The sequence below is a fragment of the Cryptomeria japonica genome, chromosome 3 (assembly GCF_030272615.1).
Source record: "Cryptomeria japonica chromosome 3, Sugi_1.0, whole genome shotgun sequence".
NCBI classification, from domain to species: domain Eukaryota; kingdom Viridiplantae; phylum Streptophyta; class Pinopsida; order Cupressales; family Cupressaceae; genus Cryptomeria; species Cryptomeria japonica.
The window spans coordinates 151,073,401-151,094,772 of NC_081407.1; the positions used below are offsets into that span (position 1 = coordinate 151,073,401).

Sequence of the window (21,372 nt, forward strand, 5' to 3'; positions counted from 1 at the left end):
TTTAACACACTGAAAAAAAAACTGAACACATCCCCAAGTGCTAGTAAGGACCAAGTGCATACTTAAGAAATTGATGTCTCTTGTAGTGAACCCTTGAAGCCTAACCATGAAAGCTTCAACAACATTGGAGTATGGAACAAATGTTGTTCTCAAATTCAACTCCCAAAATGGACTAGTATGAGCCTTATTATCGTTCAACCCAAGGAATAGGTTATCAAGCATGCAATCACTACGTTAGGGTTCTTCTTTCTCCCCTACTTCATGAGTAACAAGTCTGAAATCTTTACTCCTTGCTGCTGCAATGAAACCTTGGACGGTTACTAAACTGTGTTTAGACAACACCTTGATGCCAAAGATGTTGAAATCATCCATACACCGGAAACCATACTCAGTCTCATGTTCGATCACTTCACCACATGTTTTATCATCCATCACAAAGAGAGGGTTTTCATAACTTTCCTCGATACCCACTTCAAAGAGGGGGTTATCAAGAACCTAGAAGCCATCCCTTTCCTCTTGCTCATTTCCATCTTGCTGATCCGAATCTGCACATGCAACTTTTGTTTTTCTTGTGAAGTTCTCAAGATCAAACTCTTCTCTAACACTATCAAGCTCACCAATTGCTTGCTCGATTTCTTCATCTCTTTATGCATTCTCTTGCTCCCTGAAAAGTTTGAAATCAGCAAACTGATCTTTTACCTCCATTAGAACCAACTAAGTATTTTCTAACATGTCCTGTGTTGACTCAGACTCAAGAGTAAGCTCTTCAACTTTCCTCTCGTTTCCTTGGAAAACACTAAGGATCTTCTTTGCAGATTCAATGGCATAATCACAATTTGTGATCAATTGTATGCACTCTGATTTCAATGTCTCCAAAGAGTCTTTGGTTAGTTGCAGATTAGGGAGAGCAACTTCATCCTTAACTCCTTTCCGTCTCTTTTCAATTTGAGCCTTCCAATAGAGTTCTTCTATCAAACTATGTGTACAGTCAAACCTAGATAGAACTCGCACCTCATTCTCAAATGACCTTATGAACTCATCCTTCCACTCGTGAACATGCAAAGGTGGTGTACTGGTGATTGGCTGTAACTGAAAATCAGAACTTTGCTTCTTGTCTTCGCTGCCCTCAAAGCTGCTCCAAGACTCCTTTTCTTCACCACCCACTAGCTACAATTGCTCAATATCATAAAGAGGATCAGATTCTACTAAATCTTCAAGTTTTTTATTACCACCAACTTGATGGATAATCAGATTTGTATTTTATAACCTCTTTAAACTTTCCATTATCAAGAACCATATGGTCTTCTAGCTCTACATCCTCAATGTTCTCTTGATCAAAGGACGTGGTAGCCCCCAACTTGATCAATGAGTCATTGCTGATCGCTGTTTTGAAAGTTTCTGCAGAAATTCTTCTTCTTTAGTGGTCGCAACCATCTCAAAGGGGTCATTATGGACTTTTGCCAAGCAAACTCTTTTTCCAAAGCCACCTCCTTTAATGGCCTCTTCATAGCTTACAACACAATCTGTTTTTTGACCCTCATCAGGATCAAAGGGAAATTCATCCCACACGGTTTCCTTGTCGTCCTTACCTACCTTCACACCGGGATCCCAAATGCTAAAGGACTGATTACTTTGTTCTGTTAAAAAGTGCCGAGCATAGCTCCAAGTATCATCTAACTTAGATCTTGAGTCTTCTCTTGGTTTCCACACATTGCTATTCTCACCAAGAGCAATGCTAGAACTAAGTGATGTTCCATCTTCCCACTCAAAAAGTGGATTGTCATATGTCTTCTCTATACCCATCTCAAACAATTGGTTATCATTGGAAGCCACAAACTGATTTTCCAAGCTGCTATGATGAATACCAAAATTAAAATCTTTGTCATACCATCCAACAATGATTCCATGGCTGCCGCAAGTCTCATGTACCTCCTCTTCAAAGCTTGTCTCATCATCATTTTTAGCTAATTGGTAAACATCATCATACTCAACAAATCCCAAACTATGGTTTGACTCCTTGCTAGGATGAAGTGAAGGTGATGAAACAATGCTAGACTCAATTAGAGGGGAACCAAAAGAATTCAGATCTCCTTGTGGCTGATCTGTCATAGCTGGTTCTTTAATCTCAATGATAGTATCTTTTTCAATCTTCATTTGCTCTTCCTTTGGAAGCACATGAATGCATTCAACACCATCACTAGCTCCATAAGAAACATTAAGGGATTCATCATGCACAACCTCATATATTGATTTTTCTTCTTCTTGAATGACAACCTCATCAATGGTAGGTGCATGCATCACCAAAGAGTCTTCATGAAGCACTGTCTCAAAGTTATGTGTCAAAGCACCAACTCCATCATTTGTCTTTGTATTAAAGATATTATTTTCAGACTCTTCCTTACGTTTGGATTTTGCAAGAACCTTTACCAACCCCCTTCTAATATCTGGATCCTTCATCAAATTAATCAATCCTTGTATTAACTCACACATAGACTTATCTATGGTAGACATTCTTCCAAACTCTGATATGCAACCAAAAAACAATGACCCAACAGGATGGCAATGAGAACTTGTGTTCTGATCAACTGAACACACAGGCTGGCAGGAAAACCAGCTCTGATACCACTGAAATTTCCCCTTACTTTTTTTTTGAAAATTTTCAGTTTTTAAACACCACAAACACTCGTTAAGGTTAGGAAATATAAACTCAATATTGTTGAAAGATAACCCTTCTACTTTCTGATCACCAAGAGCCCAATGTGGGAAGGTGAGAGCATATGGTGAATAGGGGATCGTTAGCTCCAATAATCAACTGAAATTACAATGCCGGGCGGCAAGCTAGCCCCTTACACTTGTCCAATGGGCAAGAACAACTAAAAGAGAATCACTCAACCACTTTTCAGTGAGAGGATGATTATTACAAGAAGAAAATAGATCACTCAACCACTTATGCAGTGGGAGGACTGAAAAACTTAATAACAATCCACTCAACCGCTTATTCAACGGGAGGACAAAAGTATAATGAAATAAGATAGGTGGCAAAGCCAACCTCTTCCACTTATTTAGTGGGGGATGTGATACAATCTAGAAATAAGATAGCTGTTAGTACTACTAATCAACTTTACAATACATATTATGGATTTTCAGATCAAAGATATCGTTGTCCAAAGCTGTAAATAATGTTTAATGCTCTCCACAATCTACTAAAGACCAACTATCCCCCCAAACAACCTCACACTCCAAATTTTAGAATCTGGTATACTTTTTCCATCAAGCTGCATAACACAGACCAACAACTTCTAACCACACTAAAATGCACACAACTCCTTCAAAACTCAACAGAAAGACTTGAGACTGATTGCAAATGATTTCTAAGAAGGAGGCGACCTGATTAAGACCAACAAACTTAACTAAAACATTAATGCACACATTTCTAAACAACTCCAGCATGGTACGACTTGGGAAGTAGGGTGATTTTCTATAGATAATTCAAATCAACTCTAAAACCAACGCAACTTAGCAAAATGAATCGCCTAACACAGAGGAAGACATAGGAAAGATACCCAGAAGCGGTGACTAGACTCCCAAAGACTTATGAATGATTTTCACGATCAACTCCATACCAAACAAAAAACTCCAGCACTAAAAACAACGCTCCAAAAATCAAAGCATCAAATAACTTCATCTTCCTTAAGCTCAATCTCCTCCTCTAAGTGAGAAACAATCACAATATTCAGCTAGGGGCTATCTTTCAAGCTCGAAGTTGAAGGAGATTAGGAGCTAAGCATCCCTCAAAGCAAAGTCTGTAATGGTTTCAACAGCACTTCGTTATGATAAGCAATAGATAGTCTCAAATGAAGGCCAAGGCACTTATTTATAACCTTCTCCCAAATCGAACCTCCTTTTCCCTCCAATGTGGGACTAAACAATGACATTCAAATTCACTTTAATTTGCATTTCATTTCATCCCTTTCACCAAGTCGTCCCATTTTGCCTAGACAAGACACTTTATTAAAATGCAAATAACACATAATGTGATCGCCCAACATATAATTGAGAAAATGACTTTAATATAACTTAAGCAATTCCTTTAATAAATCGTCCATATTGCCTTAAGTTATAATCCAACTTAAACAACTTTTTCCAACAAATCGACCCCCTCAAGGTAGCAAATATACTTCATAAAAATACCAATAAAGTGTGTTATGGCGTCCATGGTAATAAAGTGAATTATTTCATAAAATTAATTTATTTCTTTCTAAGGCGTCCATCATGCCTTATAAATAATTCACTTATAAAATATTTTTTCCTCAACCGAGTAGTCGCCCAACATAAGCTCAGACTTGCCAAAATAGCTCCAAAAATGTTGGAAGACCAACTGCTCAAACTAGCCAGCCAGGAATAGCCATCTAAACTAACCCACTGAAACCTTGCTAAAAATAGTGTGTGTGTCCAAATGCATTTTAACATTCTGAGCAGCCGTCACAACTCACTAAAAATAATAAGTCCGGATAAGTCTTCGGATATGTTTGCATGCCACACCATCGTGAGACTCTATGAAAACCCAAAAAAACCTAGAAAAATAAGCTGTCCTCGCCTCCACTTACTAAAAATAGTAAGTTCAGAAAAGTCCTTAGAATCAGTTGCATGTCACACCATTGCGAAGCTCTCTGAAAACCCAGAAGGAATCCAAAATCAGAACTATGAAATTCCAACATGCAAGCCAGCAAAAATGCCAAAACATCCTTCTAGAAAATAGGAAACCCTAATTCTGCCTCTGATTGACCAACGGGTCTCGGAATTGGCCATCAATCCCCAAAACAAATTAGAGTGGAAAAAGGGACATTACACCCTCTTTCTTTTATGTTGTATAAACCAAACAACTCTACACTGACAGTAAACAAAATATATAAAGGCAAAATAGAAAGCTTTGAAAGGCCGAAAATTTGTTTGTCCTCATTTTGATTTTTGGACTTAATGGTTGCTTATTGATATAGCTATCCTTTTCTCTTTTATGATTAAATTAAAGGAGGGGTAAAAATTTATTAAAGACAAGAAGAAAAACAGAGCAAGGGGATTACATAGCCCTATCAAGCTCCACTAAGTGAAGCAAATGTTGATACAAATCAGGGGGTAACTGACCCCAATCCACAACATTCCAATCATGAATATGATCAGAGGCCCACTTGGCAAGACAGTCAACAACTCCATTCCATTCTCGAGGAATATGGGTAAAAGAAGCCGACTCTAGAGAAGCTCAAAGGTTGAGAATCTAATCAACAATCAAAGCCAAATGCCAGCTAACCCCATCTAAATGTCGCCTATTCAACAAGTTGACCACCACCTGAGAGTCAGATTCACATATAATCTTGCGCCAACCCAATTTACTAGCACACTCCAGAGCTAAAAAAATAGCCTGAACTTCCATTTAATTATTAGTATGAAGACCCATATAAATAGAAAAGATAAACTAAACATCTCTAGAACTATCACGATCCACACCACCAATGCCAGCATGACTAGGGTTTCCACGAGAAGAGCTATCCGTATTAATTTTAAGAACTCATCGAGGAGGAGGAGACCCTCTTCCCTCTCTATTCACCTTCGGAGTAGGGTGTTGACATCTATTGCGCATGAACTGGCGCTATAGAGGAGGTAGATGAAGATGATCAAAACACCCAATATCACAAGGAGCCATCGATTCAGTCATATCACACTTAGCCGCAACAGTTTCTCCCAGAGAATGCAAGATCTTCCACCACAAGTGAGGTGCCACCAAACGCACATCCTGAAAAATCCGACGATTTCTCTCCAACCAAAGGTTCTAGATAATGAAGGATGGCCCAATAGCCCAAGCAGCTTGAAGGAAGGAAGTAGAGACAGGGGCCTTGTCCCACCGATCCACAAACTTAGTCCACGAGGAAACATGCCTACACGGCAAATTCCACACCCCCCGCCAAAATGCCAAATCCCCCTAGCATAAGAACATTGGAAGAAGAGATGAGAGACACTCTCCGCAACATCACAACAAAGCACACACATAGAGGGACCATTGAAACCACGCTTACACAAATTATCCCAAGTGAGGCACTGGTTTTGAGCTACCAACCATAAGAAGAAATTACACTTGGGCCAAGACAACTTATGCCAAACTTGCTTCCACCACGAGACGTCAATATCCCCAAGCAACTGCCTATCCAGCTGTTTATAACCAGCATATACAGAGTACTTCCCAGACACATCAGGACCATTCCAAGCCAAAACATCAGAGCCCCTCAAAGAATTACAAACACGGGAAGCCAAAAGCCGAACAAGCTCACGCCTATCATCCTCAGACCCTCTAGGTGGCCACTCAAAAGGATGCTTCCAGCGGTAGGTAACAGCCAAACCACAATGCTCCGCAATCTTGTAAAGCTCTACAGTATCCCATCCTTCCGCAGTAAAAACATCGCAAAGAGACTTAAGGTGAGGGCACGAAGAAAGAATAGGTGGGTGACCATCCCAAGAATTGTATTGTAACTATAAGTCATTTTTATCTGCCTTTCTTGGTTCATGTCTATTGATGCATCAGAATCGCCCAGCAATAATGGCTATAAAATTTATGTCTTAAATTTTAGTTCATTCCAGATCCCTACCTCAATAAACAACCCCTAACTTGCCTCATTTGTTTTGAACTGTCATTCCTCTTGAGTCTCACATGCTGGGTTGTGAATTTATACCTAGAAACATTGCAATATGGCTTAGCTATTATATGTTTCTAATGCCAATTTTTATCTCGCAATAATGTAAAACTATGCTAAATGCTTACTATAGTTATTTGTCAATACAAAGTAGCAAGTGCCAAGCTTATGAGGTTCATCTTAGGAAAAAAGATGTCATTTATTGCACAATTTAGCAGTTGTAAGATATACGATATAATTTCTAGAATATGCAACTTGGAAAATAAAAGTCTTCCATTTATTCAAGGTATTAGACACTCAAAAAGGTCTAATGATGGTTTTTTAACCTTGTTTTCCTTGTCTCTGCAGATCTTCCAAACTCAGCTCAGCGTAAAGCTCGAAGAAATATGTCATCCTTCCAATTCTTTTTCTGTGTCAGCAGATCAACTTTTAGAGGTTTGTGTCATTTGTTTCTGTTCAGGCTTGAGATGTTTGGTGCTCTTGTCATAGTTGTTCAAGACTGATAGATATCTCTTAGTCTAATGCTCTTGACATATCACAGTAATATGCCTATGACAATAAAAAAATTCAATAGTACCCATTGAATTTTTAGATAGAAATGAAATTAATCTTGCTCGTCTTTTATAAACAGGAATATTGATTTTCTGAAGTGATAGATACCGAAGATGCCATACCTGTTGACAATTAGAATTAAATCAAGGCCTTATGATTCAATGAGAAGAAACATTATTATAGTAAAATGATTTCCTTGTTTTTTTGCATATTTGAAAGAATACCAATTTTTTTGAGAGAGAGCATATTAAACTAGAAGGCACTCTCAAATAACCACGCTTCTACCCCTTTTTATGTTTCCAAATTTTTTTTCAACTTTTTGTTTGTCTGTCAATAGGTTACCTGAATGATTTTTAATCTTTACAGGGCATCTTCTAGCAGTTGCAGCATCATGGCTTGTTCAGGTGGGTATGGAATCTTATCATTTCATATCCGACATTTACAATGACGAGAATGAGAGCAGGGATAGAAGAATTCAAAGGTTCAGAAGAAGAATTCTGGGCACTACAGTTAGATGTGGAGTTTCGTTGATATGTGCATCCATTTGTGCTGGTCTAGGGGCAACTATTATCCGTCCATCAACTGGACAATGGATTGGTATATTTTTACTTCACTAAATCATGTTGCTTGGTTTCTTGTTTCTCTTTAATTGAATTTGCAACAGATTTTTATTTGGTTCTAAATATGTCTATGCAAATGTAGGTTGTGCGATTGGAGATACTATTGGCCCAGTTGTTTGTGGATTCTTATTACCAAACCTTGACTAATTCAGTTTCTTTTCATCAACTTCACCATTGATACACCTAACTGCCTTTATTTCAATTTCAGGAAAATTTAACTACTTAACCTTGTTTAATGTATTCTTGTTTCTAGTTCTCGTATCTCTTCTTTGGAATAATGCAATTTGTGCATTATTGTAATCCACATAATTTGACATTTTGATGAGATTCTTATGTCTCCAGTATTTCAATTCCTATAGAGGATTGGATGCACAATGCGATTTATAGGCATGATAAAGGGTTGGATGCAATATGTATTTGACATTTTGCTAAGAAATTTCCACCCTCAGTTCTATTGATGTAAATGCTCAAGGAGAATGCCTACAATGGAATTCGAAGTTGAATTGACAAAAGAGGTGACAATGTTTGCAAAAGCACAACCTCTACTTTTGTTCATTTCTACTTCTGAAAAAATTAGTAGGTGTTTGATTGGAGCACAGAAAACAATATAAATATATTTAGAACATTTCAAATGAAGAACCCAATTCTTGTTTCTTTTTGCTTCTTGCGCCCTTAATTTTGTTGTTACTTACATAGCAGAACTTGGTCCAAACCATTGCACGCTAGGGAAGATCCTATTTTTCTAATATTGTTAATTGGATTAATTTTATTTATACCAAAAATAGGATTTTCCAACGATCTCAAGCAACCAAATCCTTTAGCTAAATTTTATGCAAAATGAACTTTAACAGATTTTTCAGCAATCATAAACTTAAAATACAAATGTTCCACTTGGTAAAGTTTTTCCTTAAGCTTGAACTCAAATCAAAACGGTGTATTTTTTTAAGTTGTCGAATAAAATAAGTAGCTGGTAGGAATGTGATGTGGCGTGAAACCTCTTCCCTAGGATATTTTGCTCTGAGATAGGAAAATATGTAACGTTAATACAAGATATATGCACCAATACAGTTTTTAGAGCTTATGCAATTTTCTTGGTGTGAGAATAAAATATATCGTCCCTAAAAGGTGTTATAATATTAATGTCATCGAGTCACCATCTCATACAAAACAAATTGACTAGGATACAGAATTTAATCACGAATGTCTGATTTATAAGATTATTTGTAGTGATTATTATATTCACAAGATGAATTTTATGCCGAATTACTCAAGATTATTTTTGTCAGTGATTATATAAACACAAGATGAATTTTGTGACAAATTACTTGGGAGATTCTAAATCTAGGATTACTATTACTGAGATTATAATTGCAGACTTCTGTTCATTTTTCAAAGTCTTGATTCCTTTCCAAGAGCAGAAGTATTTTTTTATGTTCCTTTTGTTTGTCTCTTTATTTTATAATCCTTTATATGACTCTTGTAGATATCTTAAATACATTTTTCTAAATGATTTCGAGAGGTATGTAAGATTTATGATTTGTTAAATAGGTGCATTGAGATTGATATCTTTAAGCGTCATTTAATTCAATGTGTTTAAGACATTAAATTCAGAACTTTCCAAGCCCTTTGGACCCTTAATTAAGAATTCTACCTTTTCAAATGAATTTATTGAACCAAAGCATTCAATTACTTACCATTAGGTCTAGTTCTTATAGGAGCATGTAGGAAGTTAGAGGTAAGCACAACACAATTTTCTTGTTATGTGTAGGAAAGTAATAAAAAATGTTTGTTTGAAGGTGATTTGTTTGTGATGGGGAAAATGAGGGGGAAACACATCCTTTTGTAAAAAGCAACGTATACATGCATAGGGAAAAATGGATGGTGCACCTCTACAAACCAACATGAGATGCCATTCTTACATGCTCGGGGGCATTTGTTGGTGATGATTTAGCTTGGATATGTGCTTCCTTCTACATTTGATCTTAACAAATGCTAATATTAGCCTTCATTTTTGCATCTCACTTGAGGAGAAGCCATGGGATATCTAAAGGTCATAGAATATCATAACTTTTGTAAGTATAATGAAGGTTAATGGGTCATATATATTCCTTTGCATTGTTTTTGATTAATAAAGCAGTACTAATATTCCTTTGCATCTCACAACTTTTGTAAGTATAATGAAGGTTAATGGGTCATATATATTCGTTTGCATTGTTTTTTATTAATAAAGCAGCGCTAATATTCCTTTGCATTGTTAAACCCTACACTATGTGAATAATTTAGGTCCATGCCTTCTTGAGGGTGGTTGTTTAGTACTTTCACAAGTGATAGGGGAATGACGAAGTTTTTGTGTTATTGAAATATCATATTGGTCTAGTGTAATTAATAAAGTTGAATGCCAAAAACAATAGCAAGTTGGGCAAATTCCATACCAATCCATACATAATGCAAATAACCTTCTCTAGAGCTTATTTACAAGACTAGTTGTAACCAAGAAGTTGGAAGTAAGCATAAGATGCTCCTCTTTACATAGCAAGACCTTTGCTACAAATGATAAAGTTTGATAGGAAACCTTATCTTGGTTTTCTTTCCATGATAGTTAAAACAAGCACATACAATGACTTTAATGTGTATAAACTATGCTACACCATAGAATTGTTTATTGAATATAAACTTATCAACTTATTGAACAAGTTGTGTCAATGGGCAAGTTTGTCCTCCTAGACATGAGCAAGTGTTACTCCTCCCTTGTTTTCTCATTGTATTGAATGTTCAACACAAGCTACAAGAGACATCTTGACAAAGAATAAAGCCTTGTTGGTGCAATATTGTTTTCAATATAATATTGATGTCACATAACAACTCCAAAGTAGTTGTTTGCATACATTTGTTTGTTCATTGCCAGTAACTAGTACACACCATTGACAAGAATAAAAGAAAAACTATCAAATGAAACATTCCTTTCTTAAGGGACTTCACACAAATTCATCTATATACATCAATATTTTTGGAATAATAAAGCATTCTTTTTTAACAAGAATAAAACATACATGATTCAAGGACTCATATAAAGTTACAACTCTTCTATGAAGTATATTCACCTCTTTTATTGGAGCACATTAGAACTCACTAGGTTCTAAAAGCATGACAAAACACATTTATGAGCATTATTTATATATTAAAAATTCCTTTATGATGGAAGTGTAACTACCCATTCCAATTGTAATGAGCCTAAAAATTTGTTAGGAAAACATGGAAGCCATCAAGTTTCTCTTACATTAAATGGACATCTTTTAATAATTCTTGTGGTGTCTAAAGCTCAACCTCTTGTATGACGTGAGGGGTGAGAAATCTCTCCTATCTTGAAAAATAATTTGTCAACAAACCCTCCAAACCACTAATGCAATAAGTTGGTCCTTATTTCGAAGTGGTTGACCACAATACACTAATAAACAATTTTGAGTGATCAATTTATGGCTAACCTTTGTTGTCAAAATGTTAGCAATACTTTTATAGACACTTAAAATTGACACATCAATATCTCAATCCATCATCAACCATTTCCTCTATAGTTGATTGAATAAATCATTATTCATTTGATTAATTATGCAAATTTATCTCATTATTAGTTAAATAATATTTTTAAATAAAGGAGGGGTAAACATTTATTAAAAACCAAAAGAAGTACAAAGCAAGGGCATTACAGAGCCCTGTCAAGCTCAACTAAGTGAAGCAAATGTTGAGACAAATCAAGGGGTAACTGACCCCAATCCACAACGTTCCAATCAAGAATATGATCAAAAGCCCACTTGGCCAAACAATCAACCCCATTCCATTCACGAGGAATATGGGTAAAAGAAACAGACTCAAGAGAAGCACCAAGGTTGAGAATCTGATCAACAATCAAAGCCAAATGCCAACTAACCCCATCTAAATGCTGCCTATTCAACAAGTTGACCACCACCTAGGAGTCAGACTCACATATAATCCTACGCCATCCCAATTTACTAGCACACTCTAGAGCGAATAAAATAGCCTGAGCCTCCATTAAATTATTAGTATGAAGTCCCATATAAACAGAAAAGATAAACTGAACTTCTCCATAACTATCCCGACCCACACCGCCAATGCCAACATGACCAGGGTTTCCATGGCAGGAGCCATCTGTATTAATTTAAGAACTCCATGAGGAGGAGACCACCATCTTTCCTCTCTATTCACCTCTGAAGTAGGGTGGCTACATCTATTACGCATGAATTGACTTTGCAACGAAGGGAGGAGACGATCAAAACATCCAACATCAAAAGGAGCCACTGATTCTATCATATCACATTTAGCCGCAACAATTTCTCCCAGAGAATGCAAGATCTTCCACCACAAGTGAGGGGTCACCAATCGCACATCCTGAAAAATCCAACGATTTCTCTCCAACCAAAGGTTCCAGATGATGAGGGATGGTCCAATAGCCCAAGTAGTTTGAAGGAAGGAAGTAGAAACATGGGCTTGGCCCCCCTGATCCACAAACTCAGTCCACGAGGAAACATGCCTACAGGGCAAATTCCACACCCTCCACCAAAAATGCCAGATCTCCCTAGCATAAGAACACTGGAAGAAAAGATGAGAGATGCTCTCCGCAACATCACAAAATAGCACACACATTGAGGGGCCATTGAAACCATACTTGCACAAATTATCCTAAGTGAGACACCGGTTTTGAGCAACCAACCATAAGAAAAAATTATACTTGGGCCAAGACAACTTATAGCAAACTTGCTTCCACCACAAGACCTCAATATCGCCAAATAATTACTATTCATCACTCTTCACTTGCTCCTATTTGTAGCTTTTAATGATTTATCATTTTTCTTTTATCAACCTCTTGAGATAAATACATCCATATATTTATTTATCTATGTCATCCATCCTCATCCTAAAAAGTTAGTAAGTATAGCTTATTTATTTAATTCTCTTTTTCCTCGACTTCTCATTATAGTTAGAAAAATAATTTTATTAGATTTTTTTGTAGTCAACGTAATTAGTTTCTTGGATGTAAGCAGTTGCCCTTGATAATTGTTGACGGTTAGAAGTTCTTAGCAACCATCAACTACTTTATATACTTGTATTATACATGAGAAAATGGATAGGATGCATTCCTTGAATGAAAATTATATTAGTGCATATGAATAAATATATTGACATATCCTCATGCAAATTATTGGTGTGAATCTTTTACAATCAACAGTTTATCTATTTTCCAGACTACTATTGGACCTTTGTCTGATTCTCTGACTTCTGTTGTCCTTGCCTCTCTAGATGTTGGCTCTATGCCTTCTGGAGATGGGAGGTCCTCTATTCTGGACCCATCCTCTTGGTAGAAGGCTGCTGCTAGGGTTGAGGAGGGATGGATTACTGTGAAAAGCAAAAAATCAAAATTGTCCCAGTCCTCTTTTGATATGACTCTTCGATCCCACAAGGGTAGATCAAATTCTTGATCCGTCCTGATTGGGTTGGGGCTGCTGTCTTTTGCAGCCCGTTGGGTTTTGTTGGGGGTCCCTTTGTGCTGTTCCCCCTTTTGTGTTTGGCGGTGCCGTGTCTCTTTTGTGTTCTGTTTCTTTGAGTGGACCTTCAAGTTTATCTTTCGGTTCGGGTTGCAGGTCCTTCTAAAACTTGTCTTGTATAGGGTTTCTGGTCCCTTAAAAACTTGTTTTCCTTAATCAAAAACAATTTATCTATTTTGTTTACTAGGTTGTATTCAAGACACACAAAATTAGGCAGTAAACATTTGGTGGACCATTGCATACAAAATAATATTGCTAATTGGAATAATTTTTATTTATATAAAAAATAAGATTTCCAACGATCTCAAGCAACTAGATTCATTAGCTAAATTTTATGAAAAATGAACTTCAAAAGATTTGTTAGTAATCGTAAACTTAAAATACAAATGTTCCACTTGTTAAAGTTTTTTCTTCGTCTTGAACTCAATCAAAGCAGTGCATATTTTTAATTTGTTGAACAAAATAAATAGTTGGTAGGAATATGATGTGGTGTGAAACCTTTTCCCTATAATATTTTGCTCCTCATTCGTTGCTGCTAGATAGGAAACTATGTAATGTTAATACAATATATATGCACCAATATAGTTTTAGAGCTTATACATTTTTTTTTAAGAATAAAACAAGCCATCCCTAAAAGGTGTTATAATCTTAATGCCATCCCATACAAAACAAATTGACTGGGATACAAAATTCAATCATGAATGCCTGATTTATACGATTACTTGTGTCAATGATTATATATCTACAAGATGAATTTTGTGTCAAATTACTTAAGATTATTTGTGTCAATGATATATATCCACAAGATGAATTTTGTGGCAAATTACTTGGGAGAGTCTAAATCTAGGATTACTATTATTGGGATTATACTCACAAGCTTTAGTTCATTTTGAAGTATTGATTCCTTTTTGAGAGCACAGGGAAGCACTTTTTTCCATTCCTTTTGCTCTTGTCTTTATTTTATAATCCCTTATATGACTACTGTAGATATCTTAAATACATCCTTCTAAATGATTTTGAGAGGTATGTTAGATTTGTGACATGTTAAATAGGTGCCTTGAGATTGATATCTTTAAGCATCATTTAATTAGATGTGTTTAACATATTCATTAAATTCAGGCCAAAGCATTTATTTACGTACCATTAGATCTAGTTCTCATCGGAGCATGTAGGAAGTTAGAGGTAAGCATAACACAATTTGCTCGTTATGTGTAGGAAAATAATTAAAAATATTTGTTTAAAGGTGATTTGTTTGTGAGGAGTAAAATGAAGGGGAAATAAATTCTTTTGTTAAAAGCAACATATAAATGAGTAGAGAAAACTCTTCCATACACACATGACATATGCTTAAATAAGCATATGTCACCAAGATGTTTTTGATTAAATAAGTAGTATTAACTAGGGTGTTGACCCTTTATATAGCCGAAGACAATCCAAAAAATAATTAACCACAACTAACAACGGTAATCCACAAGTACCAAAACAAGTGAGCAAGTCCCAAATCAAACAAGGTTAGACAAGAAGAAAAAACCTATCTAACTACAAACAACCAAGACCCAACTCAAGGAGGGGAAGCACCCAAGCCTTGACAAAGAGGGGTTTGGGGGGGTGAGGAGGACTTCCCCTTCTGCCTACGACAAACAACCATCCAAGCGATACTGGCATTAGGATCATTAAGGGAATGATCAAGCAATAAGGATTCCACACAGATATCATCAATAGTTCCAACAGAGTGCTGTTGCAGGACAACAATTGGTTGCTCCAGAACAACAGGGAGCTAAAGAAGGACAATCGAAAGCCGCTGCAAAGGAGTAACCACAGGCATAGATCCGGTAGGTAGCTGCAAGTCAGAAGCGACAGAAGTTGAAACCACTAGAGCAGGAGGAGCCATAACTGTGGAATCAATAGTAGCATCAATAGTAGTAAGAGGCACCTTAACATCCTAAGAGGAGCCATCTGAATCAGAATCAACATCATGGATGGTCAAGTGATCAACAATAGCATCCTTCTACATAGTAGCAACTCCTTTGTGGCATGGAATAGAGTAGTCCAAAGCAAGATGACCCATAGAGAAGAATTTGCAACAACAAAAGGGGAGGCCCTCAAAGTCTAATGGTTGAGTCCAAGGCTGATCCCTAACCATAAGAACCACATCTCCTAGAAGAGGCAAGGAGATGTCAATATCAACTAAGAAGTGGGCAAAGGTAGCATGGTCCATTAAAGACTTAGCTTTATTGACCTTTAAGAAACAACCAATAGAGTTACCAATAGCCTCAGCAAAAAAGCTCCCAAAAATAAAGAGGAAGATTTGAAAGGCGAACCTAAACTGGACGCACATAAAGTGGTTCAATGAGAGGGTTGAAAGCAGTTGTCTAGGGCTTAATAAAGAGGGGGTGCACTCCCCAAGCCCACAACTTGCCCAAGACTAAATCTCAATCAGTTGAAGATGTAAAAGAAGTAATGAAAAAGCCTTTAGCACAAGGAAAAAGCTCAATGTTACGAGCCACCAAAGGCCTCCAAAAGTAACTCACCTAGCAAGGGAGGTTCGATAGAGAAGGCCAAATCCTAGAGAATCTGCACACTAAAGCACATCGTTGGTAGAACCCAATGTTGTCCACCACATCCTGTCCGCAAACCACCACAGGGGCGGATTTAGCACAGGGAAGACGAAGAACCCTCTTGGAGGGCTGGGCAATAGATCTGGCCACATGAGAAAAGCTACGCCTACCAATAAAAGAAGGTTTATGTGGGACCTTAGCACCCACAACATCAGTAGTGGTCAAATGAGAATTATTACCAGAAGCATCTCCACCTGGAAGAGAATCCCTAGGTGGGTGAGGGCACGAACTAGCCACCCCACAGGTAGCCACAATACCCACCGTCGAGGGAAAATCCCCACGGGGAATAGCAGCAACACCCACCACTAGGGGAGCATCATGCTCATACCCAGCAATAGAAAGGGGAGAGAAGGCAACAGTCGAGGGCACAGAGGAGGAGCCAGGCTGAGAGACCACTCCACGACCCATAGCATCAACAATGCCATTCACACTGGCAAGGTTTAGTGCAGCAAGAGAGCCGTTGCGAGCAACAAAGGAGAAATTCGAAAGTGCTTGGGCGGGAGACATGCTTGGGTGAATTGTAATCACCAAGTTGTTATTGAGTATAAAGATGATGGCATGCCTTGCTGATCACCCAAACAATAAACAAAAACACAAAAACTACAAGCAATTGATAGGGAAGTAATGATAGGAAGTTCAATTATTAGCAAAAAAGAAATAATACCAATAGCCTCCTACAAATATGATAGAGAATCAATCGTGCCTATTTAGGCATTCATCCTATACACAATAGAACAATGGAGCATTAGATTCTTATTTGATTCTCACTTATTACAAGATTTGCCAATTCTTATTGAAATCGGTCTGTCTCACATTTACAAAAACAAACTCCTTGCAGTCTGTCATTCCAATCCACGTACAAGCCCAACAATCATTTCGGTTAGGCTCCCAGTTGAACTGCACTTGTGTTGTTCTCCTTTCGATTGATTCTCCACTCAACCAATCCAACCCCTTAATACTCTCCTTGTCGCATTATTAATAGATGAGAAGTTGGTTGGACAACGGTTGCCAACATGGCTTTTTGAAACCGAATACCAACATGAAATTGAGTAACTGACTCCAACTTAGTGCAACTATCGATCGGTATTCAGGATTTTAGATATCTAAAGTGAAAACATCTTCCTGACATAGTTAAGACAGGAACATAAAACAAAGGCCGACTTCCAGAAACCCGCGACAAGAAGCAGAAAGAAAACCAAAATGCAACTAAAACCCAACTAGAAAAATGAAATAGTAAACAAAAACTCGTGAAGGAGTAATGCCCCTGCATCAAAGGCAATGACATATAGGATCGCTTTTATCACTTATGCTTAAACAAGGCCAATAAAGGTATACTATGATTCCAATACAATATCACTTTATACATTCTTTTATTCAAGAAACACATACATTCAACTATGTAGAGATTGCCCACTGAAATATCATGCATTCGTCTACACCATGATTCACTATCACAAGCTATATATGATGGCATATGCTTACTAAACAAAAAATAACACAATAGAGGCACAAGGTCGCCTCAATCATGATACCATAATCATAGAAGATTATATTATGAACTCAATTAGACCCACGATGTAGGGTAGGGTCAACTTCAAAGCTTGGACCACAACTATAGTATACATATGATGCAAAATTTCTTTAACACTTCATTTGCACATTAGGGAAAATAGGGTCAACACTAAACTATGGTCATATATGATGTATATACCAAATACAATTGACCCACATAAAATTTCTTGAAAACTAAAAGGAAATAGCCAAACAAGTTCTCACATAAATACAATAAACAATGCAATCTGGGAACAATAGCCATTTCCCCAATGATTAATTATGACAATTACATGCCATTCACTTATGAGCACATTTGTTTCACAGATGCAATATAGAATACAATTCTCATCTAAGGGAAACTCAATAAACACTCAAGTCAAATCAAGTCAAACTGGGACATCTATCCTTCCCTGATAGGTATAAAACATGTAGGAGGCTCTCTCTCTCTCACTTCTCAAGTTGATCCACACTGATTCAACTTCTAGTTCAATATATATATATATACGTACATGCACTAGTACAAATTAGCTTGAGGATTATGCAATCAAATGTCACAAATAAGCATTATGAACTCAAGGCCCTAGTGTTGAACCTAGAGCTCTGATACCAAAAGTAAGGACCTCCATAATTTTAAAATAACATAATCACAAATTACACATAAACAAGCATATATTAATTCCACGTGTCCCAATATACAAGATTAGAATTGATAACTTATATTATAAGGATTAGTACATAAGCTAATATCAAGGCATAACACAAGGAACATATTCATTTACATTAGACCACAAGGTAAATTATAAAGAATACCTAGAGGTCAAGTCATGAAGACCTCCATGACAATAACTCTAACATATGTTTGCCTTCAACACCTTATGAGAGAGAACATTATTAGAGCGTGTATTTGCGCTTCCACAAAGCAGTTACACTTCCTTGAAGATTTTATGACATGAAAGATTCCCAACCTATCACGAGGGAGACTGACCATGTAAATTTGGTAGGAGTAATGGAATTGTGCAATATGGTATATCTTCATTCTAATGCTAGTTTAAGGATAGCATAGGCACATAAGATGCATATATTACACATAAGAAGACAAAAGCACAATGACTGCCGCTGCGAAGCCTTCCGCTGCCCTAAGGTCGTCTGGTGCGGCCGTTGTGAAACCTGTCGCCCTACGACCTTCTGCTGCATCCGCCCAACTTTGACCGGTTGCGGATGTCGTCCCGCCTCCTCTCCTGAATGTTGCACCCCCTGGTGTGGTTGTTGCGATTGGGGCCTCGACGGGGTTTCTGTCCATGCCTTGGCGGGGGTCCGGGAGCTTCTACGCCTCTTGCCTCAATTGCTGCTGGTAATATAGTGGATGGCGATCTAGTGCATCCAACGCCCTCAGATACTGATCGGGTTGCCCATGGCTTGGGGCCTGTGGTTGTTACCGTGTGCAAACCCTTGGTTTCCAGGATGTCTGCTGATATTGAAAAGGTGGTTATCCACAACTCCTTTGTGTTTGAATCTCATGGTCTGATTTGTAGGTTTCGGGGCTTTTGGCCTAGCCTCCCTCAGCTGCACACTTGGATTTCCCAAAACTAGGAACCACTCTTAAAAGGTTCAATTAACATTTTTCCTTCAGCTAAGGGTTTTTTCATTGCTAAATTAGAATATGTTGATGATAGATCGAAAATTTTAAGTATTAATCCTTTCAGTTGGGAGGACAAATTTGTTTTGATGGTTAAACTCTGGTTCTCGGGTTTTAACCCATCTACTGATTCATTTAATGAGATTCCTATTTGGGTTAGGCTCCCTAACCTTCCCCTTCATCTATGGACGAAGTCTCTACTAGAGGAAGTGGGGGAGGCTTTAGGCGAATTCCTAATGATTGATAAGGATTCTTTCCAAATTTATCATTCTACTTATGCTTGGATATTGGTTAACATGGATGTTTCTAAAGGGCTTCCAGCTGAGATAGAGGTTGAATCTTCCTTGGGATCTTGGGTCCAACCGCTCGACTTTGAGGGTATACCCTTTAGATGTCAAAAGTGCTTCCAGATTGGACATGTTGCTGCACAGTGTGAAACTGATAAAAAGAAGAAAAAAAATATGCTTCTTGGTGGAAGGGTGCCTCCTCTAAACACTATTGTGTTAAAAACAAAAACTTTTCCCAGGTGGTTGCGCAGGTTCCTTAGACCGATGGTATTGTGCCTCTAGTTGTTGCCTCTGTTTCTGGTGTAGATTTGCCTCAAGAGTGTGTGGATGCTTGCGGTGGCATCCCGACTGATCATTTAAAAAATGATGGATCTTCTTCTTCGGTGGATGGACTTCCTGCTTCCCAGACTGCTGCTGGACCTTTGTCTGATTCTTCGACTTCTGTTGTCCCTGCCTCTCTCGATGTTGGCTCTATTCCTCCTGGTGATGGGAGGTCCTCTATTCTAGACCCATCCTCTTGGCAAAAGGCTACTGCTAGGGTTGAGGAAGGATGGATTACTGTTAAAAGAAAAAAAATTAAATTGTACCAGTCCTCTTTTGATATGAATCTTCGATCCCACAAGGGTAGATCAAATTCTTGATCTGTCCTGATTGGGTTGGGGCTGCTGTCTTTTGCAGCCCGCTAGGTTTTGTTAGGGGTCCCTTTGTGTGGTTCCCCCTTTTGTGTTTGGTTGTGCCATGTCTCTTTTGTGTTCCGTTTCTTTGAGTGGACTTTCAAGTTTATCTTTCGGTTCAGGTTGCAGGTCCTTCTAAAACCTGTCTTGTATATGGTTTATGGTCCCTTAAAAACCTGTTTTCCTTAATAAAAAACAATTCTTCTTATCTATCTAAAATCATTTCAAGATTACAATTCCATCTCAATTGCATTTATCCTTATAGGTAAGCATAACAAGAATTATCTCAAAATGGAGGAAACACATGATGAATCCATGCATCTATTCTTGAAGCCATACTTTATTCTATAGATAAGAATTACATACATGATATTCTTAAAGAGAGCACATCATATCTAGTAATTCCAAAAAGGCTTCTTCAACATAGAATCTCACTAGACTACATGTATGCATATGACAGCTTCATCCTTGATACAAACTAAAATTAAGTAAGCAAAACAAATAAGTGCATACAAATGCATCAATCTATGCTTATTCACAAGTCTAGTTATAAAAAATTGATTACATCTTTCAAGATAGTCATTTCAATAAGATATGTGAAGCAATTAAATTCACATTATTATAATAATCCTTATCAAGTATTGATAAAGAGCGATCAATATCCTTTCAAGACCTATTGAGAGCTCAAGCTTTGTTAATCATATTCATACTACATATTTCTAACCTTCCAATAACCAAATTAAACAAGAAATAGCCATAATTCATCAACATTTGTTATTAATATAATATGTATATTATTGGTTACGAGAACCTTTGGACATAAATATAAGGAATAAAACAAATCAATTTTTTTATAATATAGTTCCTATCCCTAGATACTTAATATCTAAGGAATCTAACTATTATTGATAGAGTTTTCTTAATTTGACCCTAAGCATACCATTTCATATTTGACTCAAGCCATGTGACTTATGGTCTTTATCAATGCAAGGATCCAACCACTCTCAATTGCAAATAATTAAAGGTATTCAAATATATAATTCATTGTTTATTCAAGCTACTTAACCCTTAGTAAATTGAAAATAACATACTATCATGCCAACCTACTAATCAAAAGGAAAAATGATCTAGGATTATTTAATCCAAAATCATATAATAGATTATCCCTTAACCCCTACAAGAGACAACTCTGT

General features: G+C 37.2%; 1 protein-coding gene across 1 annotated transcript in view; it reads left to right on the top strand.

Annotated features, from left to right (window-relative positions):
• The window catches only part of LOC131067793 (uncharacterized), an 87,685-nt gene extending 79,180 nt beyond the window's left edge, over positions 1-8,505 (top strand). Inside the window, exons 4-6 of the mRNA XM_058002948.2 lie at positions 7,029-7,115; positions 7,599-7,829; positions 7,935-8,505. Coding sequence (XP_057858931.1) covers positions 7,029-7,115; positions 7,599-7,829; positions 7,935-7,999 — 383 coding nt within the window. The 3' untranslated portion in view covers positions 8,000-8,505. The remainder of the gene's footprint in view (positions 1-7,028; positions 7,116-7,598; positions 7,830-7,934) is intronic.
• Positions 8,506-21,372: the final 12,867 nt, after the last annotated feature.